General features: G+C 37.9%; 1 protein-coding gene across 8 annotated transcripts in view; it reads left to right on the top strand.

The window, feature by feature from the left end:
* Positions 1-18,822, top strand: part of ADGRL3 (adhesion G protein-coupled receptor L3) — a 1,168,212-nt gene that overhangs the window by 857,568 nt on the left and 291,822 nt on the right. For all 8 annotated transcript variants that reach the window (XM_075544262.1, XM_075544264.1, XM_075544263.1 and 5 more), the window contains 2 exons: positions 6,192-6,401; positions 8,807-9,027. In XM_075544262.1, coding sequence (XP_075400377.1) covers positions 6,192-6,401; positions 8,807-9,027 — 431 coding nt within the window. The remainder of the gene's footprint in view (positions 1-6,191; positions 6,402-8,806; positions 9,028-18,822) is intronic.

Genomic DNA, 18,822 nt, shown 5'->3' with positions numbered 1-18,822 from the left:
AACAACTTTGCTCTGCTGCCTCAGGACTTTGCAAAGTTATGCCCTCCTTTTCCTGAAAGAGCTAGTAAACAAAATATTTTGAAGTGGTTTAGGAAACTTTAGATTAAGGCCAACAACAAGATTCTCTTTGTTACAGCCTAGTCATGAACAAATATTTCTTGGACCTTTTTTTTTTTTTTTTTTTTACAAAAGCCAGCTGTGTTGAAATTCCCTTTCTAAGGGTGTAGTTCATTTATATCCTAGTTTAACCAGAGAGAGACAGTACTTCATCTTTGTAGCTACTAGCAGTTAACACAGTTATAAGATAAGGGCTTCTTAGGGGTTGGCTACAGCTGAGCAAAGGAAGATTCCCAAGCAGGCTAGCGAGTAACAGAATACTGTAATTCAGCAAGACCTGAATAAGTTCAATCATTCAATTTTGGTTTATAAAAAGGGCTTTGTGAATTTCTCCATTAAACTCAACAAAAATGTTCAAGCAAAGAATGCTTATGATTTTACTGAATATGAATAGCACCTGATTATCCAACTTTCTTTATTTTTTCAATTGATCATGAACTACTTTTTGGTTAATAAAATTTAATGTGCCTACATTTATACCTGAATCTGAGTTTAATTCTCAGCGACTCTAGTTTAAGATGTATAGCGTCTATATTTTCTAGTTCTTTAGCTGTCTTATTCATCATGGACTTATAGATCAGGTTCATCAAATATATTGAATTTTGTTTTTTAATTTAAAAAAATAGGAAATACATCATAACACAATATTTCACATTTAATTAAATGTGATATTTTATTAATCAGAATCCCAAGATTTTCATAAATAAACTTTACTGAATGCAAATGTCAGTGTTTCTTTAGTTTCCATGAAAGCCTAAAAATATTTAGAATGAATTTCAGTATGATATTAGATCAGTTTCAGTTTGAAAATATCAAATTTCAGTATGATATTTTCAGGTATGAATGACATTCAGTAGGTATTCAGATATGACACATTATGTTATATTGCTTTGTGTTATTTACTATAAAACAACAACTATAAATAACGTACATATATTGTCTTGCTTTCTTTGTTATTCAATCACGGCTTTCATTCTCTTCTGCAAGGAAGTTCCAATTTTCCTAGTCCATTGAGCCCTTTTTTCCCAAGAGATTTCAGAGTTGCCTTTGTGTCTGATGACCTGATTACTAAGAGTTAGACAGCAATGCCAGAAGGTATTTCACAGGGTTCACACAACATTTACCAGAAAATAAGCCTTTGGAACCCTACTGGCTTCGGCGAAATCCATGATTCAAGCCAATGCGTTAGACTTAGCGGAAATGTTAGTAGGAATGCAAGCATTCATCCATTTCCAAAAAAAAAAAAAAGTCCTATTAACTACTTTCCAGCTATTTCAGAACAATGTTTGAGAGACAATTTTAAAATAATATGATACATGAATAAATCCTCCTGAACATTATTATAATACATTATTATTCAGAAAGCAAAACAGGTCATTGATAATTACTAGATTGCAGTTGTTAATTATGATAGGGCTATTGTTCAACAAGTGTCTGGAAAATGTAGCTATCTAATTTTTTAAAATCGTCTGTAAGTATTTGAAATTAATTCCTATAGTATTTACTCCATCTGGAATCACTTATGCAGCTAATCTATTTTCCCATCTTGTTTGCCGACTTGCTTTAGCACAATAATAATTCAAATAAAAAGATTTCCACAAAAGGTTTTAGTATACACAGATAGCAATATTTTTTATCCTAAGAGAAAGAAATAACTTTCCCTATTCTATGAATTTGGCCCGAGCTTCATTAAATGTACCTACTGGTGCATTTGAGACTATTATATTGATGGAATGGTTTTCACAAGAGATCATTGCTTAAGCTTTTCATGTTTTAATCCCCAAACGCAGCACTCAGTACGTTGTGGTATTTGAGTGCTTGTGAGTTATTCATGTGACAGGGCACAGCAGATTGATGTAAAAGGAAAAGGCATACCAGAAACTGCATGCAGACTTTATAAAATCCTTGACATGGCTTATCAGCAAAAGCATCCAAGTAGAAACTTTACAGCAAGCCAAAAATTTTTTAAAATTCCTTTTATAATTTTGTTTCTAGGAAGGATAGAATTATTGAATTTTCTGCAACTATTTTGCTGAATCATTTATCATTTTGCGTTTTAAGATTTTTTCTTATACATTTCTGTCACTTCTTAGAAAGAAAGCTCTAATCTCTTTAAAGTTTGGGAGTTTTGCTTATTCAATTTCAAATGTTTTCCAAATACATAAAATCATGTAGTACAATTGTACAATATATTTATTATTATATTGTAATATAATTATGTGTGTTTTTTCCCTACTTGATTTGTCAAATTGAAAATATGCATAAAATGAAATTGAGTTTCTTCTTGATTTATCATCTCAAAGCTATAAACCTGGCTGACGAGGAAGAGAGACCCTGACTTCCAACTCAGCTCTGTCCTGACAACTTCATTAAAAGTCAGTTCTGAGATTAATTGAATGCCTCATTTTATTTTTATCACTATTGCTTTTTATCATCTGTAGCTTATAAATCTGAACTTTAGAAGTTGGAAACATGTGAAGATGCAATGACATCAGCAGATTACATGCTACGATACAGTATGTAATAATATCCCTAGCACTGTTGTTGTTAGTTGCATAAGTTGTTTCCAGCTTACAGCGACAGCATGTATACCAAAACACAGCCCTGCATAGTCCTGCACTGTCCTCACAGTGTTCTTATATTTGAGCGATTAGGAAAACCACTACCACCACCAAAGTCAGTGGACATTATGAATGTCATAGCTCTCAGGGATCTTAGCTCTGATTCAAGTCTCCTTGTAATGAAGATAAGATCAGATTCTAAAGTGAAAATATTCCTCTTTCATATGTTATATTTATCTTGTGACCTTTATTTTCAGAAGCACAAATATCACTAGTAATTTAAACTCAGCTAGAAATATTAAAAAGTATTTCAATATAATATAGTATAATATAGTATAATATAGTATAATATAGTATAGTATAGTATAGTATAATATAGTATAATATAGTATAATATAATACAATATAATACAATATAATACAATATAATACAATATAATACAATATAATACAATATAATACAATATAATACAATATAATATAATATAATATAATATAATATAATATAATATAATATAATATAATATAATATAATATAATATAATATAATTAATATAATATAATATAATATGGGGGCTATCAGCCATCTAAACAGATGGGTTTGAAACATGTTTCTGAGAATGGAATCACAGATTTGACCATGTATTAAGTGTAATGGAGAGTAGTTTGAAACAGATCAAATGGTTTTGTAAAACTACATGGCTTTGGAAAAGCATTCCATTTTTTGGGGGGGAGGGGCTACCTCCTCGTACATTTTATATCTTCTTAAACATCTAACTGGAAGTAAAATGACTTGAGAAGGGTCAAGCTTTAAGGCATTTGATCTGATAAACATGTATAGTCATGCAAAGCAGAATCTATGTGAAGTTCATGTTGCAGGTCCTAGGTTCCCAAATTTGGCCCACCACTGCCTTTTCAATGACTCCATAGCCGTGAATTTGTGTCATTACAGGCTCTCTCCTAGGGGGCGCTATTGCCCACTTTGGGGAACATGATAAGAGTTATGCAGGGCTCCTAAAACATATTAAAAATGAGAATAAAAATACTTTGTGATTTTACTCAATTAGGCACCCCAGTGAAGGGAGGTGTCTCTATGTACTGGCATCTGGAAGTTCTGTGATGGTAAACTATTATAAAGAGAGCTATGGGCACACTCTGGCTAGCATTTAAACTCAATTAGTTTTTGTTTTTTAATTTTTGCTTTTCTGATAGAATCCAAGTGATGAGTTATAAATGAAAACTGCTTATATATCTTCGCTGAGTATTTGATATTGATGTTGTTAGAGGTCGATTGTCATATGTGAAAAAGTGAGTTTATTACTAGGCGTTTTTATTCTGTGTTGGAGTGTTATGTTTTTTTCGGCTGACATTTTGGAATCTGGTAGTCTTCTCTTAATAACTCTGCGTGGGGCTTTTGAAGGGCTTGGATAACACAGAGTAAGGTAAATACATCTCTAATAATGCAACTACCTGGACAAAGGCAGTTCTTTGGTTTCAATTTTTTTCCCCTTCGTGTTTTAGGTCTTTAGGATCACTTTGAGAATGTATTATACTTGCCATTTTTCCTGTTAGGAAAGACTGCTGTGCTGAATGTAGGTGCATGGCGCTCAATCACAGCATCTCTCCTTTGAGTGACAGGAGAGAGCAAATAGCTCTCTGTTCAGAGAACCAAGTAGCACTAACCATTCTGCCTTCTCAAATAATAAAATCAATTAAGCTATCAGAGATCCAGCAGTATTTTAGTAGTGTCCTTTGGAGAACAAAGTTGTTAAGACAAAATTTCATGTGGTTTTCGTTCATGATTTGAGCTCCTTCTGAGGAATGGATCTGGAGTGAGGCATGGAATATTTCAAGACATTTTTAGTGACAGCGTCCTAGTGCAGGGCCTCATCAGAAACAACGGTGAAGTCCTACCTGACCGTGTGAGAAGTGTTGATTCTGGTTATAGCGCGGTGGCTCATTTCCACATTCAGAATGATCTTTGATAGGATGAAGTTTGCATGAAAACAGATGAAATAGGAAATCCTGCATGTTTGTGCGTTTATGAAATGGGCTAATTTATTGGGAGTAACAACTGGATGTAATAACTTAGCTTATAAAACAAAGTTATGTGTCTCCTCTCCACACAATTGAAACACATTCCCACTGCACACCTCCTCTATATTTACTCATTTTTACCTGTGCATATGTTTATATAGTTTTAATTCTTATGTACATATTCATACAAAATCTGAATCATTTGCGTTTTTAACTTTTATATGAATGGTATCATACTATATACATATACTTTGCCACTTGTTTTTAAAGGTATCTAATCTTAGTATTAAAAAGTGTCTTCATAGCTAAATATCTAGTACATTAAAGACCCACTCCTGCTTTAGAATATAATCTTTTAGAATATTGCTATATGAGGTGCTATGCTTTATTTCTACACTCCCTACGCGAAGTAAGTTTGGTTGGGTTTAGAGCTTTTCAAGAATCCTAGAATGAAAAAAATAATTGACAATCACGATTAATTTCTCATCTGAAATCTGCTATCTAACCTCAGATCATGGAAACTCCTCTCTAATACCAGCAGTATGTCTGGTTCACATTCTAAAGCTTGGCCAAGGGGGTTTGGGAGGAGGCAAACTACAATTGGGTATAATTAGAATACTTCGCTTTAGAACATTGATGCCAGTCAATTGGCAAAAATGATACAGTGACCAGATCAAGGAACAAGGCAAATATTATATTCAGAATACTGCTTTATAAAGATTTTTAAAGTATACTTTCAGTATGCAAACTTGCATGAACAATATTTTCTGTTATTGTTTTTCCTGAGATCTGATATTGCCTTTAGCTGATCTCTGCATTATATTGCATTATGAATACTTCTTTTTCTTCTTCGAGTAACTAGCTCTACTTATATAAAATTCTCCAAGAATCAAATTCTAGATTTCAATAGGATTGAAATTGCAACATTCAGTAGACTTATATATCCAAAGAATACTCTTCTTTCAGCTTTTTGCCAAATGGTATATATGTGACTGATAATCAGAATTAACTAGCAATTGTTATGAAAGTTCTGATTAGAAAGCAATAGGACAATAGAATCTGAGGTGGTTCGCAGTTACCTCTATTGAAAGGTAATTTCTTGGCAGGATTAGCCTGAAACTCAGTCCAAAGGCATGATACCATTTAATTTGCTGCTATCATCGTCGTCATCTAAAATCTTTGGCTAGAATTAAGTTAACCTGCTTCACCTTTATTATTTTTTGGAAATGCAAGTAGGTTAGAAAGGTTCAAATACTATTGCCATTCCTGACTATCTCGCTGAATTACACCACAGAGGAAAGATAAAATGATTCATCTATGAAATAGAAGACCCTGTTTAGGTTTAAATAATTTTAGGTGATTTCATACATTAGTGCCTTTAAGAAATAATATGTTATGAATTTAGACTCTTATAATAATACTGTGTGAATTATCTTGCCTAACTTGCAGCTTACAGCCTCTCTGTTGTGTCTCCAGCACAGTGATGCGGTCCACGACCTGCTCCTCGATGTCATCACCTGGGTTGGAATTTTGCTGTCCCTTGTTTGTCTGCTGATATGCATCTTCACGTTTTGCTTTTTCCGGGGCCTCCAGAGTGACCGGAACACCATTCATAAGAACCTCTGCATCAGCCTCTTTGTAGCAGAGTTGCTCTTTCTCATAGGGATCAACCGAACTGACCAACCAGTAAGACACCCGCTTGATATTTGTAAAACAGTGTCTGTACTTCCACCTTCATTCGGTCCGAGAGAGATATAATATTCAGATAGTTTTTCAGTTTGCCAACTTGCTTATTCTCTTACCATAATGAAGTAATTAATAATATGTTTGAGGTATATGTTAGTTCAGAAATTCTGTATTATAAACTTGCCTATCTAAATAACTGCCAGTTTTTATTGTGTCACCTCCCCTCCTATCTTTTCTTGCTTGCTTGCTTTTTAAACCACAAATCAAATATTCAGATAATGCCAATCAAATCATTTGGAGAATGGAGAAAATTTGCTCTAACAGATAAAATGTTTTTACCTTAGGGCATTATAATTTTCCTTTCAGGAAAAATAAATATACATGCCTACATACGTGTCTTAAAAAATACGTGCAACAAGAATTTTTTTCTAGTTGACGTTATTCAGAAGATAATGCAAATTGCTGGCCATTTTGAGACTGTATAAACTTTTCCCATTTTTGTTACTTTATATTTGCTTGTATTCCTTTACATCTTAAACTGCCAGCTCCATAATCCTTGCTGCATTTGGTGATCCCACGTAAAGAAGGGAGGAGCAAAGACAGGAAGATTAGAAGGACACACAGGACAGACACACAGCAGCTTTAGTCAACTGCTCTTGGAACAACAGAACACAAATAATAGGTTCTATTTAATAATGTTACACCGATTTTATGCTCACAATTTTTGTGAACTCCTTTATTGTGTTTCCTTAAGATTCATGCACATGGTACAAGTTTGTTCTCATGCCTAAAAATGCAAATGAAAAGAAAATTTTAATCCTTTAGAAGACTTGTGGGCATAATAAATAATTCATTCACTTAATGTTGTTCTCTGGCATGTGCCCATATGTATAGAACACTTCACAATACAAAGGTAGTGGGATTCATGTTTGTGATTATACATTCATAATTAATGGCTGTATAGGGTGCAATTATGGTAACTGTACTTTTCAATTGGTTATCATAGACACATGTGATATGTATGAATAAGCAATCAAAGTAAACAATTCTTTCTCCAGAGAAGTAAAGCCTTCTGAAAGCAAAAATTAATAACTGAAGTTCTAACTTCAAACATTAAGAAATAGGAATTGTCTTATTTTTTTCAAGATGATCTCCGTTTATTCTCTGCTTAACCTGTAATCAAATACTGTTTGCTTTCTTTTCAATTAGAAAGCTCTTTTTTTTGGTTTGTTTCCTGATTTTACATATAGGGTGATAAAGTTCATTAAGCATTACATAATTGGTTGCAAGTAAGTAGCATAAAGAATAATAACTGATGGAAGTATAACTCAGCCAAACGTGTTTTGCTCCTGCTTTTACTTGAGTGTCCTCCTCTTGTGTCCTACCCAGTGCTCAGGCCCTGCTGTCTGTGTAGGCCCTCAGATTTTGACTTCCTCCTGCCCTTGCTCATCTCTCGACCTCAAAGAAATTGAACTGCCCTTTGTCTTATTTGCAAGGATTCATATCGATCAATGAATCCATACTAATCTGATCACTGCACAATTTGTTGACCTTTTCTAGTATAAGATACAGACTTTAGTTCCTGCTTCCTGTAAATAGAGAAAAACTCTAAAGGAATGAGAATTTTAGGAGCTGACATAAGAGTAGAAAATTTATTAGGATATCATAAAGTTGAGCCTGATAGTACATTGCAAAGCACAACCAAAAGAAGAAAAACCTACCTTTCCTTTTTTGTTTTAAAACCAAAGCTGGTTAGATCAACCTTAAGTATAATACCACCCCCCCACCAAAAACAAACAAAACCCAAACCGTGGAAGAGCCTAGTTTATGGACCTTCCATTTTGACTACATCTCTTCTCACAGCTTTGCAGCGTGAATTTCTCATGGCACTTTAAGTCCTTTCTGAAGTAAGGGAGGGTGGAACACAAACAAGTGTTCAATAATATTTAATTATCTCATCATAAAAGATAATCATGTATTATTATATTTAATTTTAAGGATTTTTATTTCCCTCATTTTTATTGCTTTTCTTTCATTTACAGTGGGAATGGTAGATATGATGCTGACCAAGAGAAAAACTCTTTATCATCTATGAGAAGTATTTTACTGAACTCTGGAAAAATTATTAATAGATGCTCATGTTTTTCCCTAAATATCATTATTATTCCTTAATATAATGCTTTTTGTCACCTATGAATCATAAGAAAGAAAAAATAAATGCAGTTTTAAATTTGAAAAGTTAATTCAGTTTTAATACCTATGTTTTAAGAACCTTATCTAGCTTTTTGTTTTGCATGTCTATTTGATTATTTCAATCTTAATGCGCTCTAATGATGAGATTTCAGTAGTGGAGAAAGGCTTTGTTTGACTCAGCAAACTGAATGAGCCCTTCGTGCTTTCTCTAGATCGCCTGTGCCGTCTTTGCCGCCCTCCTGCACTTCTTCTTCTTGGCCGCGTTCACATGGATGTTCCTGGAGGGCGTGCAGCTGTACATCATGCTGGTGGAGGTGTTTGAGAGTGAGCACTCGCGTAGGAAATACTTTTACCTGGTTGGCTACGGGATGCCCGCACTCATAGTCGCTGTGTCAGCTGCAGTAGACTACAGGAGCTACGGAACAGATAAAGTGTGAGTTACTTGTTTTCCTTTCTTTTTAAACACAGTGAAAAAAAGTACTGACCTTCTGTGGAGCTAATATCACCTCACAATATGGAATGAAGAAACCAAAGAAGCTCCTGGCATTGATGACTCTTCTTCCTTTCATGTCAGTTCTTGCTTCCTTGAAAGCTCTTTTTTTTAATAGTTAGAGCAAAAGCAGCTTTTGTTTTTTGCTGTTGTTATGGTTGTGTTTTTGTTTGGTGATCATTTGGTTTGGGATTGGGGTTTTTTGTTTTTATTTTATTTTGCCTTTTATTTTTTTCCTCTATGTGAGTGAGAACATAATGATGAATTTTGTTTCTGATGCAACCTTAGAAATAAGAGAGACATACTTGTGGAGATGTCTAGCTTACAGGAAAAGAGTTCAGTGAAAAAGATTTTCATAATACAAAAAATATAACAATTGTAACCTAGAGAATGAATTAATATTACATCAGGAAAAAGGGTAGCAGAATATTCACATTAAGAGCTAGAGTAAGGTAGGAAAGTGACAGAGTGCCAGAGTTTAGAAAGAGAACCAGAACATCGAGGCTTAAGTTGAGAAAAAGGTTTCAAAGAGGAGGAGGTGACAAGCATAATTCAAGTAAGATAAAAACTGAAGACTTGTCTTTGATCTCGGAAAGCAATTTAGATTAAATTCTGGTTGCTGGAGCCAAATCTAAAGGTTTGAAGCCAATAGGAAGAGTGTAGTCTTCTAGTATCGTCTTTACTGAAGACTTTTGAAGGAAGTAAAATACAGCTATTAGCTCATATGACAGCAAGAATAAAGGCAACAATTTTTTCCTTTAAATTTTATTTATTTTGCTGTTGAGAATGCACATGCAAGGCAGCCACTCATCCAGCTGGTCCCACATGTGCAGCTCAGTGGCACTGGTGGCATCGTCCAGGTGTGCAGCCCTTCCCACCTTTCCTGGGTCATCCCAAGGACACACTGTCCACTCCATCACCCTAGGTCTAGAGCCATTCTAAACCGTGCATGGCCCATACAATGGAGCTACTCCGAGACAGTCACAGTGCAATCGCTCATTTAACGTGCTAACTGGGACCTTGGAGATAAATTCACTCCTGGGGTCTGTGAATGAGGCGGATCCCCACGTTGTGTGGGTGTGGTCACTGGCCAGCACCCCTCCTCTAGTCCTCAGAGGAATCTGCTGAGCAGCTTTAGGGGCTAAGCCACAGGATTTCCCAGATTCAATTTGCTTTTCCCAACATGAAAATCATGATGCTTTCAGGAACACTGTATTATTGAATATTTTTGAAATCCTTGAGCGGTGCAAATAGTGAAGTTCTCAGCTACTGATTAAAAGGTTGGTGACTTGGAGCCACCCAGGGCAGTCCTGGAAGAAAAACTTGGCGATCTTCTTCCAAAGGACACGTCCTTGAACATCTGTAGAGCACAGCTGTGCTCACACATGTGGGTGCAGTACAAAGATCTAAGCTGGAAGAAGCCGCTTCCGGTCTCACTGAGGCAGCCATTTTCAAGTTGTGAGATTCTAAACACATGTTTCCCTTCTTTGGGCCTGCATCTTTATCTGTTAAATAAGGGATCCAAGCCAATTGACATAGAAAACTCCTTGTTAAACTTGCTTCTGTTCTTCTACCACTTTGAAAGTGACATAAAACACCAAGAGTGACCTGACCAGGTTGTTTCACACCACAGAATTACTGTACAGGTTGTTTATCATTCTTTCTAGATGCATTCCAGACACCGAGCACTTGAGATAACAAAGAGTTATAAAGTCAAGTTGACCTACCTCACTCAAAATTTACATTCTAGCTGAAAGACACAAACCCTAAACAATAAAAAATAGCAATTGCACATTTACGAAGAGACAAGTCACTTGTTTGGGTAATTCCAGCCAAATTACCTACCCACATAGCCGCTCTAGACCAATCTACTGGGAAAAACAGTGGCCGAAATGTGCAGCAGTTTATTTTTTGTATCTCCTATTGTTTTTTGTATCTCCTATTGTTTCCTGCAGCCAATTAACTAGATTATTTTGTTAGGGACATTGGGAGGAGAGTGGCCAAGAGGCCTGAATTCAAGTTTTATTGACTTTACTCACTTATAGAATTCAATCTTTGAGTACATAGAAGAGGGTTGTGTACTCATCACCACAATCCATTTAAAAACATTTTCTTCATTCTTGTACCCAGTACTTTTAGTTTCCCTCCCAGGAGCCCTGGTGGGATAGGGGTTAAGCACTGGGATGCCACCTGCAAGGTCAGTAGTTGGAAACCACCAGTCGCCTTACTCAAAAGGAGAAACACAGGACTTTCTACTTCCATAAATAGTTACCATCTCAGAAACTCACAGGGCCAGCTTCACAGTGTCCTATAGGGTAACTATGTCTCAGCATCAACTCCATAGCAGTGAGGTGACCCCGGCCCCCAAACTCCCTTGCATAACCCTAAGAAACTATAAATCTAGTTGCTGTCTCCAAATGATAATTTGGATAATTCTTTTTAAAAAATTTAAAATATGCAAAATAACAACAAGAAACCTAGCAACAACAACTAAATAAAACACAAAAGAACCTCAGTCCAAAAAGTATTAGAATATGTGGGGTACTCCGCCCCAAAATGGATTTTCCCCCCAAAGCTATGTATTTAATTTTTTAAATGAAAACAATTTTTAAAAACAAAACAATCTTATCACCTTCAAAGTACTTTCCATTACACTTACTACATTTGTCAAAACTGAGATTTAATTCTTGGAAACATTTTCAAACTCATCTGTTTGGATGGCTGACAGCAGCCCTCTCGTTTTTTTACTTCACCTCTTCTACTTCCTCAAATCTCTGTCCTTTCTTGTCCCTCTTCATTCACGGAAACAAAAAGAAGTCACATGGCGCTAGGTGGGATGAGTAAGGTGTGTGGCGCAAGAGAGACATGCTGGCTATGTGAGTAGATGCACCCTCATGGTGGCAAAACTGGTTTTTGTTTGCCATAAATCAGGCTGTGTTTGTCACACCCAACTACAGTATCTTTTCAGAACCTCTAAATAGAAAGCTTGAATAAGAATCTGACTTGGTGGAATGAACTCCAAATGCCCTCTAAGCTGTCATTCTCATCCTTTTGGGAAGTTGACAGATGTCCAGAATGAGGTGTCATCAATCAACATTTCACCTTTTTAGAAACAAGAAAATCAATCATACACTTGAGTTTTTCCCACAGCACTGTTCTTATAAGCTGTGTTCAACATCACAACAATTTCAGTGGCATTTTTCCTGAGCAGGAAACAAAATCTCACAGCTTCACACTGTTCTCTTAAATCAGTCATCACAAAAAAAAAAAAAAAAGAGGTTCAAGCAAAATGGCTTTTATGAAAAATTCACTGTGGCTAGAGAGGGCCTTCCGAGGTGATGCCGCTAAGTGCACTAACTCTGTGCTAGATGCTCACCAATTGGAAAAGTGCATGCTAAAAAGCCCCACTCTGCCCAGAGAAATTCATTTTGTTGTTATCCCTTTGTACATTAAAACTAGAGAAAGTTGAAAATGGGTGAGCTAGTTAAGGTTTATTTATTGTGCCAACCTGGCTGATAAACACATGTGGAGTTAATTGAAGGGCAGAGATATAAATGGCTTGGTGACCCTCACCTTTCTAGTTCTCTGGTCTTTTGTTCTATGATGATCAGACCAGGGTGCAGCTGCCTTAGCCAGTTGCCTGCTTCAGCTGACAAGGCTCACTTCCTGTGAAACATCCTTGAGGATAAGTCACATGGGTCTACCCTGATGCAGCCCTGGGTGCTGGAGCAGATGCATGGAGATCACTGCCAGTGCTGAGATGCTTACACTCTCACTGGTTTGGCTTTCCTCCTGCAGTCAGCATCATTGTGAGATGGTGGGGATTTTGTAGATTGGTGTTGGACATAGGGGTTAATGTTGAATTTATGGGCTTGGACAGCACTGGGTTGGGATGCTTTCTTAATGTATACTTTCCCTTTATTTAAAACATATATATATATATATATATATATATATATGTATATATATATATGAGTTTCTGTGGCTTTGTTTCTCTAATGTACCCAGACTAACAAAATGGGTTAAAAAGGGAAAAAAATGGGGTATGATGCTAAAATTTACCCTAACTATATAGGATCAGTATGAGTCAGTGCAGATTTGAGGGCACTGAGATGTGAGATATCTGCAGTAATCTGAATTCTGATGTACTCTGGGAGGGGCCAAGGCTATTCGTATCCTTGGTCAGTGGATCCATGGAATTCAATGGAGACTTGGTCCATGTAGGGGGCTCTGTAAATGAACTTTGGGTTTTCACCATCATCCATCACTCGCTTGCTGCCATTGAGTTGATTCCAAGCTATTAAGACCCTAGAACAGGGTAGAACTGCCCCCGAGGGTCTCCAAGACTGTAACTCTTTACTGGAGTAAAAGAGTTTCATCTTTCTCCCACCAAACGGCTGCCACTTTTGAAATGCTGACCTTGTGAATCATAGGCCAATACATAACTCCTACCCCCAGGACTCCGTATAGTGTTCTGCAAATCGTGTGCTTAGAGTTTAAGCTCTCCTACAGTCTTCCCCTGTGATCTTGGATTTTATTGTTAACAATTCTCTGATCACCCTGGTTGGTGTGCTTCTTCTGTGTGGACTTGGCAGACACCTTACTTAGATATCTGCTTGTTTTAAAACAAGCTTTTAAGATTGAAGATGCTATTATTTCTGATAGTTAGGCACCATCTGATTTCATTGTTTGTTTTTTTAGTTTAAAGATCATATTATTGGGGACTCTTAGCGCCCTTATGCCAATCCGTACATCAATTGCTTCAAGCATATTTGTACATAATGTTGGCATCATTCTTTCCTAGACATTTACTTTCTTTAAAAAAATACTTTTATTAGGGGCTCTTACATCCCTTATCGCAATCCATACATTCGTCCAGTGTGTCAAGAACATTTGCACATATGCCACCATCATTATTTCCAAAGCATTCTCTTCCCACTTGAGCCCTTGATATCAGCTCCCCATTTCTTCCCCCTACCTCCCTCACCCACACTCCATAATGTACCCTTGATAAATTATATATTATTTTTTCCTTATCTTATATCGTCCTACATTACCCCTCCCACACTTTTCCATTATTCGTCCCCTGGTAGGGGGTTGATCCTTGTAATTGATTCTCCCTTTCTCCCCCTCCCCTCCCCTAATCCTCCTGGTATCTCTACTCTCTTTGTTGGCCCTGAGGGGTTTACCTATCCTGGATTCCTGGTGCTGTGGGCTCTTATTTGTAGCAGTGTGCATGCTCTGGTTTAATCTGATTTGTAAGGTAGAATTGAGGTCATGATAGTGGGGTGAAGGAAGTACCAAAGAACTAGAGGAAAGTTACATGTTTTATCAGTGCTATACTCAATCCTGACTGGCTTGTCTCTTGTGACTCTCCTGTGAGAGGATGTCCAATAGTCTACAGATGGACATTGAGTCTCCACTCCATGCCCCCCCAACCCCACTCCATTCACCTTGGGTATGGTTTTATTCTGGGTCCTGGATGCCTAATACCTGATCCCATTGACACTACATGATCACACAAGCTGGTGAGCTTTTTCCATGTGGGCTTTGTTGTTTCTGAACTAGATGGCCACTTGTTATCTTCAAGCCTTTAAGACCCCAGGTGCGATATATTTTGATAGTTGGGCACCATCAGCTTTCTTCACCACATTTGCTTATGTACCCATTTTGTCTTCGGCGATTATGTCAGGAAGGTGGGCATCACGGAATGCCAGATTGATAGAATCAAAAATACTTGTGTTAAAGGAGTACTTGAGTTGAAGCCCAATGTCCACTTGCAAACCTAATTCTTAACATATAGATATGAGTATATAGTTCTATTCCCCTCTCATTATAAATCTATTTAGATAGGTATATGCCTGTATTTAGGTCTCTATAAATGTCCTATGCCTCCTGGTCCTTTCCTCTATTTCCTTTTTACTTCCCTCTTGTTGCATCATAATGTTCAGCCTTCAGTCAGGTTTAGTAATTCCTCACTGGTACATTGCCCGTGAGTAAGCCCCACTAGGCATCCTATGATCTTCCTTCCATTGATATTAGCTCACCTGTTGTTCCCTTGTCCCTGGGTTGCCCACCCCCATTCCTTTCTCCCACCTCCCCTTCTCCCTTATCCCCCTGGAACCATTAGTCCCATTCTTTTCATCTCTGAATTATTTTACCACCTATCTTATCTAGATAGACATACAGATACATTAATAAGTGCAGAAACCAGGAAAAGCCAAATAAAATAACAAATGAAGTCAAGACCAATAAGATAATAACAACAACAGTAAAAAACAAAATAACAATAACAAAAAGAAAACCACTGGAAAAAAAATGGAAAAGCCTATAAATAGTTCAAGGTCTGTTTGTTGGCCTTTACAAGTGTTTTCCATTCGAGTCTGAAGGGGTGCCCACTCTGTCTTCCAAGCCTATTTTGGGTATTCCCAGTGGGTTTGTCACTCTGCTCCCCCTGTTGCTCTGCTGCACGCCCTCAGTGCCGCACTGTGTCTCCAGTGCTGCCCCCCACAGAGTTATGGTTGAGTGCGGACACTGTCTCCCCTGGTGGGGCCAGCCATATGGTCCTCTCTGTGTGCTGTCTGCTCAGAGCAGGAACATTATCCTTGGGTCTTGGTGGGGCAGGATGCCCTCTCCTCCCTCTCCATCCCTTTGTGTTTCTCCGCTGTGCTCTAATCCGATGCCCCGCTCTCCAAGCTGTAGCCCCAGTGCTGCTCTCTGAAGTGCATCCTTCTGGGGAAAGGGGGTGGATTGTTCATAGATTTGGGATTGGGTCCAACCTGCAGATCTCTCTATTGGTTCCCTGGTGCATATCAGTATGTTATCTTGACTGGGTTGAAGCCTGTTCTTTTTCTTTATGTGGAGATAAAAAAAAAAATACCCTCCCCTTGGGTGAATTCGTGCCCTGCTCCCCACCTACCCATGTCTTTCCCCTCCTTTCTTCCCCCCTCTTATTCAGTTGGCTGCCATATGTATCCCTGGATTGGGTTTGGCCCCTGCCATCGTTGCTGACCTCACCCCAGGAATGTATGTATACAGTAGCTTTCCCCCTAGGTCCCCCACCTATTTTTTAAAGCTTACCTCAGTGGACTCATGTTGTACTTGTCCTTTTGTGCTTGACTTACTTCACGTAGCATGATTTCCTCCAGTTCTTACCATGTGGCAATGTGCTTCATGTATTCATTGCTACATTTTAAGGACCCATAGTACTCCATTGTATGTATGTACCACAGTTTTTTGATACATTCCTCTGTTGATGGAAATTTGGGTTGTTTCCAACTCCTGGCAATTGTGAACTGTGGCACAATGAACATTGGAGCACAGATGGCTGGCCATGCTTTATATATTTCCTCTTCTGGGTATATGCCCAGTAGGGGGATTGCTGGGTCATATGGTAGCTCAATCTCCATTTGTTTTAGATATCGCCAAATCAACTTCCATAGTGGCTGCGAATACCTCCAGGTCCACTACCAGTGGATGAGCATTCCTGTCTCCCCACAGCTCCTCCAACACTTGTTGCTTTCTGATTTTTTGAATTGGGCTACCTTTGAGAGTGTTAGTGGTACCTCATTGTTGTTTTAATTTGCATTTCTCTTATGGCTCATGATCAGGAACATTTTTCTCAGATGTTTATTGGCCATTCAGATTTCTACCCCTGTGAAACTTCTGTTCAGGACCTTTGCCCACCTCCTTAGTGGGCAGTTAGTTTTTTTCTTATTGTAGGCTAGTAGAGTATTGTAGATTTTAGTAATAAGACCTTTGTCTGATGTGCCATTGCTAAAGATATTTTCCCAGCCTGTGGGCTTTCTTATCTAAACTCCCTTGGTGAATTTATTTGGTGTACACAGGTGATTTATCTTCAGTATATCCCACTTCTCAATTTGTGAGTCCTTTGTGTTTGTGTCCTTCCCTATTTCCAATAGGCTATGTATTCCCTGTGCCAAGGTTCTCAGGTTTGTCCCAATTCCCTCATTAATGGCCCTAATAGTTTGGGGTTTTACCTCCAGATCTGTGATCCATCTTGAGTTTATTCATGTGCATGGAGTGAGGTAAGGGTCTTGCTTCATTCCATCTGATTTCCTTGCCACACTTTGCTCTAGTGCCCATCTCATCATGGAATCTCTTCATGGGCACATGTATCAAGCAGGAGGCCTGAAATCTTGCCTGAAGACTTGTGTTTTTAAGTACCCAAGCCATTTCAAACTAGATTACGTTAGAAGGCAGAGTCCATGCTACGGATCCAGGGGTGTGCTATAGGATCCAACGCCGAACCAGGAATGGAGTCTCTGATGTGGCCAGTAAGGCGCTTAGGATGCAAAGTAGAAGGATACGGTCTTTCAAGGTTGTACAGGATGAAATTGCACACCAGAGGAGACATCTTCCAATTGTGTGTTCTGGATACTTCCCTTTGGTTTAGGGGTTTGTTAATGAACTTGATAGATTAACTCAAGTCAGGATCAGCAAACAGAAAGCAGCAAAATAAGACATTGGGCTCCTCATTCAGCAACCAAATCTCTCTCCAGTTCTCCTAAAGCCACATGATCCCTTGGCCTTTGCCTCCATGGGCCAGGAAGCTGTGTGCTTGTCACTCTGTCCCACGGTTCCACAGCCTCGGATCAGATAAGGACAAGGTGCCCCATAGTCTTCATCACTGTTCCTCTGAGTCTTTGTGCCGTAATCTGTCCTGCACCTGGTCTCGGTGACCTCTGCCATGCCAGCGATCTAGAACATGATCTTCCAAAGCCCTGTAGGCTCCTTTCTTCTCTGCTCTGAAGGGACGTTTTTAAGGAAAACTTCATCATTAGCCGTTAATTTTAATTCAGCTACACTGAGAAAAAAGGAAATCAAATTGATGGAGGAAATTGATATTGTGAAAACACTTTATTCCTCCTTTGAATTCAAAATATATAGACTAACTAAAAGGGTTCCCTTATCCCTATGGGAGGTGTAGAGACATGCCTTGTGGAACAGAAGAGAAAGTGCTTGGATTTGTACCGAAAGTAACCTTGAATTCACCAAGCCCAAGTCATTGCTTTTGCTGACAATAAAACTTAAATCTCGGACTAATTATCTTGTCAGCGATTACAGAACTAGTTGATGAAGGACGTAATAAACTGCCAGGTTTGTTTCAATTCAACAAGGTTTTTTCCCTCAAAGGTAAAATGATTTCTCTTGTCTAAGTAGAGGATGAAGAAAAGAACAGATAAAGATTGTTTTGAAGTAGATCAAATTTTCCAGAGATTCTGGCTTCTGCTGAGTGACTAAATTAGGTAACTATGAGAGGACAGGTGATTCGAAAAGTTCTGAAATGAGCACTATGGAACATGTGTTAAGGAGCCAATTAGACACGAATAAAAAGATTTCTAAGCAGCAGTGAGATATGTGATGCGGTTAGATAGATTTTATACTGAAATTAACGAGCTAAATTTCATGAATTCACAATCAATCAGCAGCCACCACACTGGCAGTAAAGTAGCCAGTTTCAAGAGAAGAGGAACCTTAAGGAGGAAACAAGAAGAAAACTCCAGAAAAAGCAAAAAATAGCGTCAGCTGTACATCAACCACGCAGTTAAAGAACTGTCTAGATCAGGTTGAGGGCTTTTTAGACTTTTGTTTTTGATTGAGAGAAGAAAGCACAGTCTTTTTAATCTAATCCTTGTTGTGAATTTTAGTCAAATATAGTTTATCCTGCAGATACTGGTGACCGCAGTGGAGTCACCTTGGGAAAAACTGAGGTTG

This window comes from Tenrec ecaudatus, chromosome 3 (genome assembly GCF_050624435.1).
Source record: "Tenrec ecaudatus isolate mTenEca1 chromosome 3, mTenEca1.hap1, whole genome shotgun sequence".
NCBI classification, from domain to species: Eukaryota; Metazoa; Chordata; class Mammalia; order Afrosoricida; family Tenrecidae; genus Tenrec; species Tenrec ecaudatus.
This window is presented reverse-complemented; position numbering and strand designations above follow the sequence as displayed.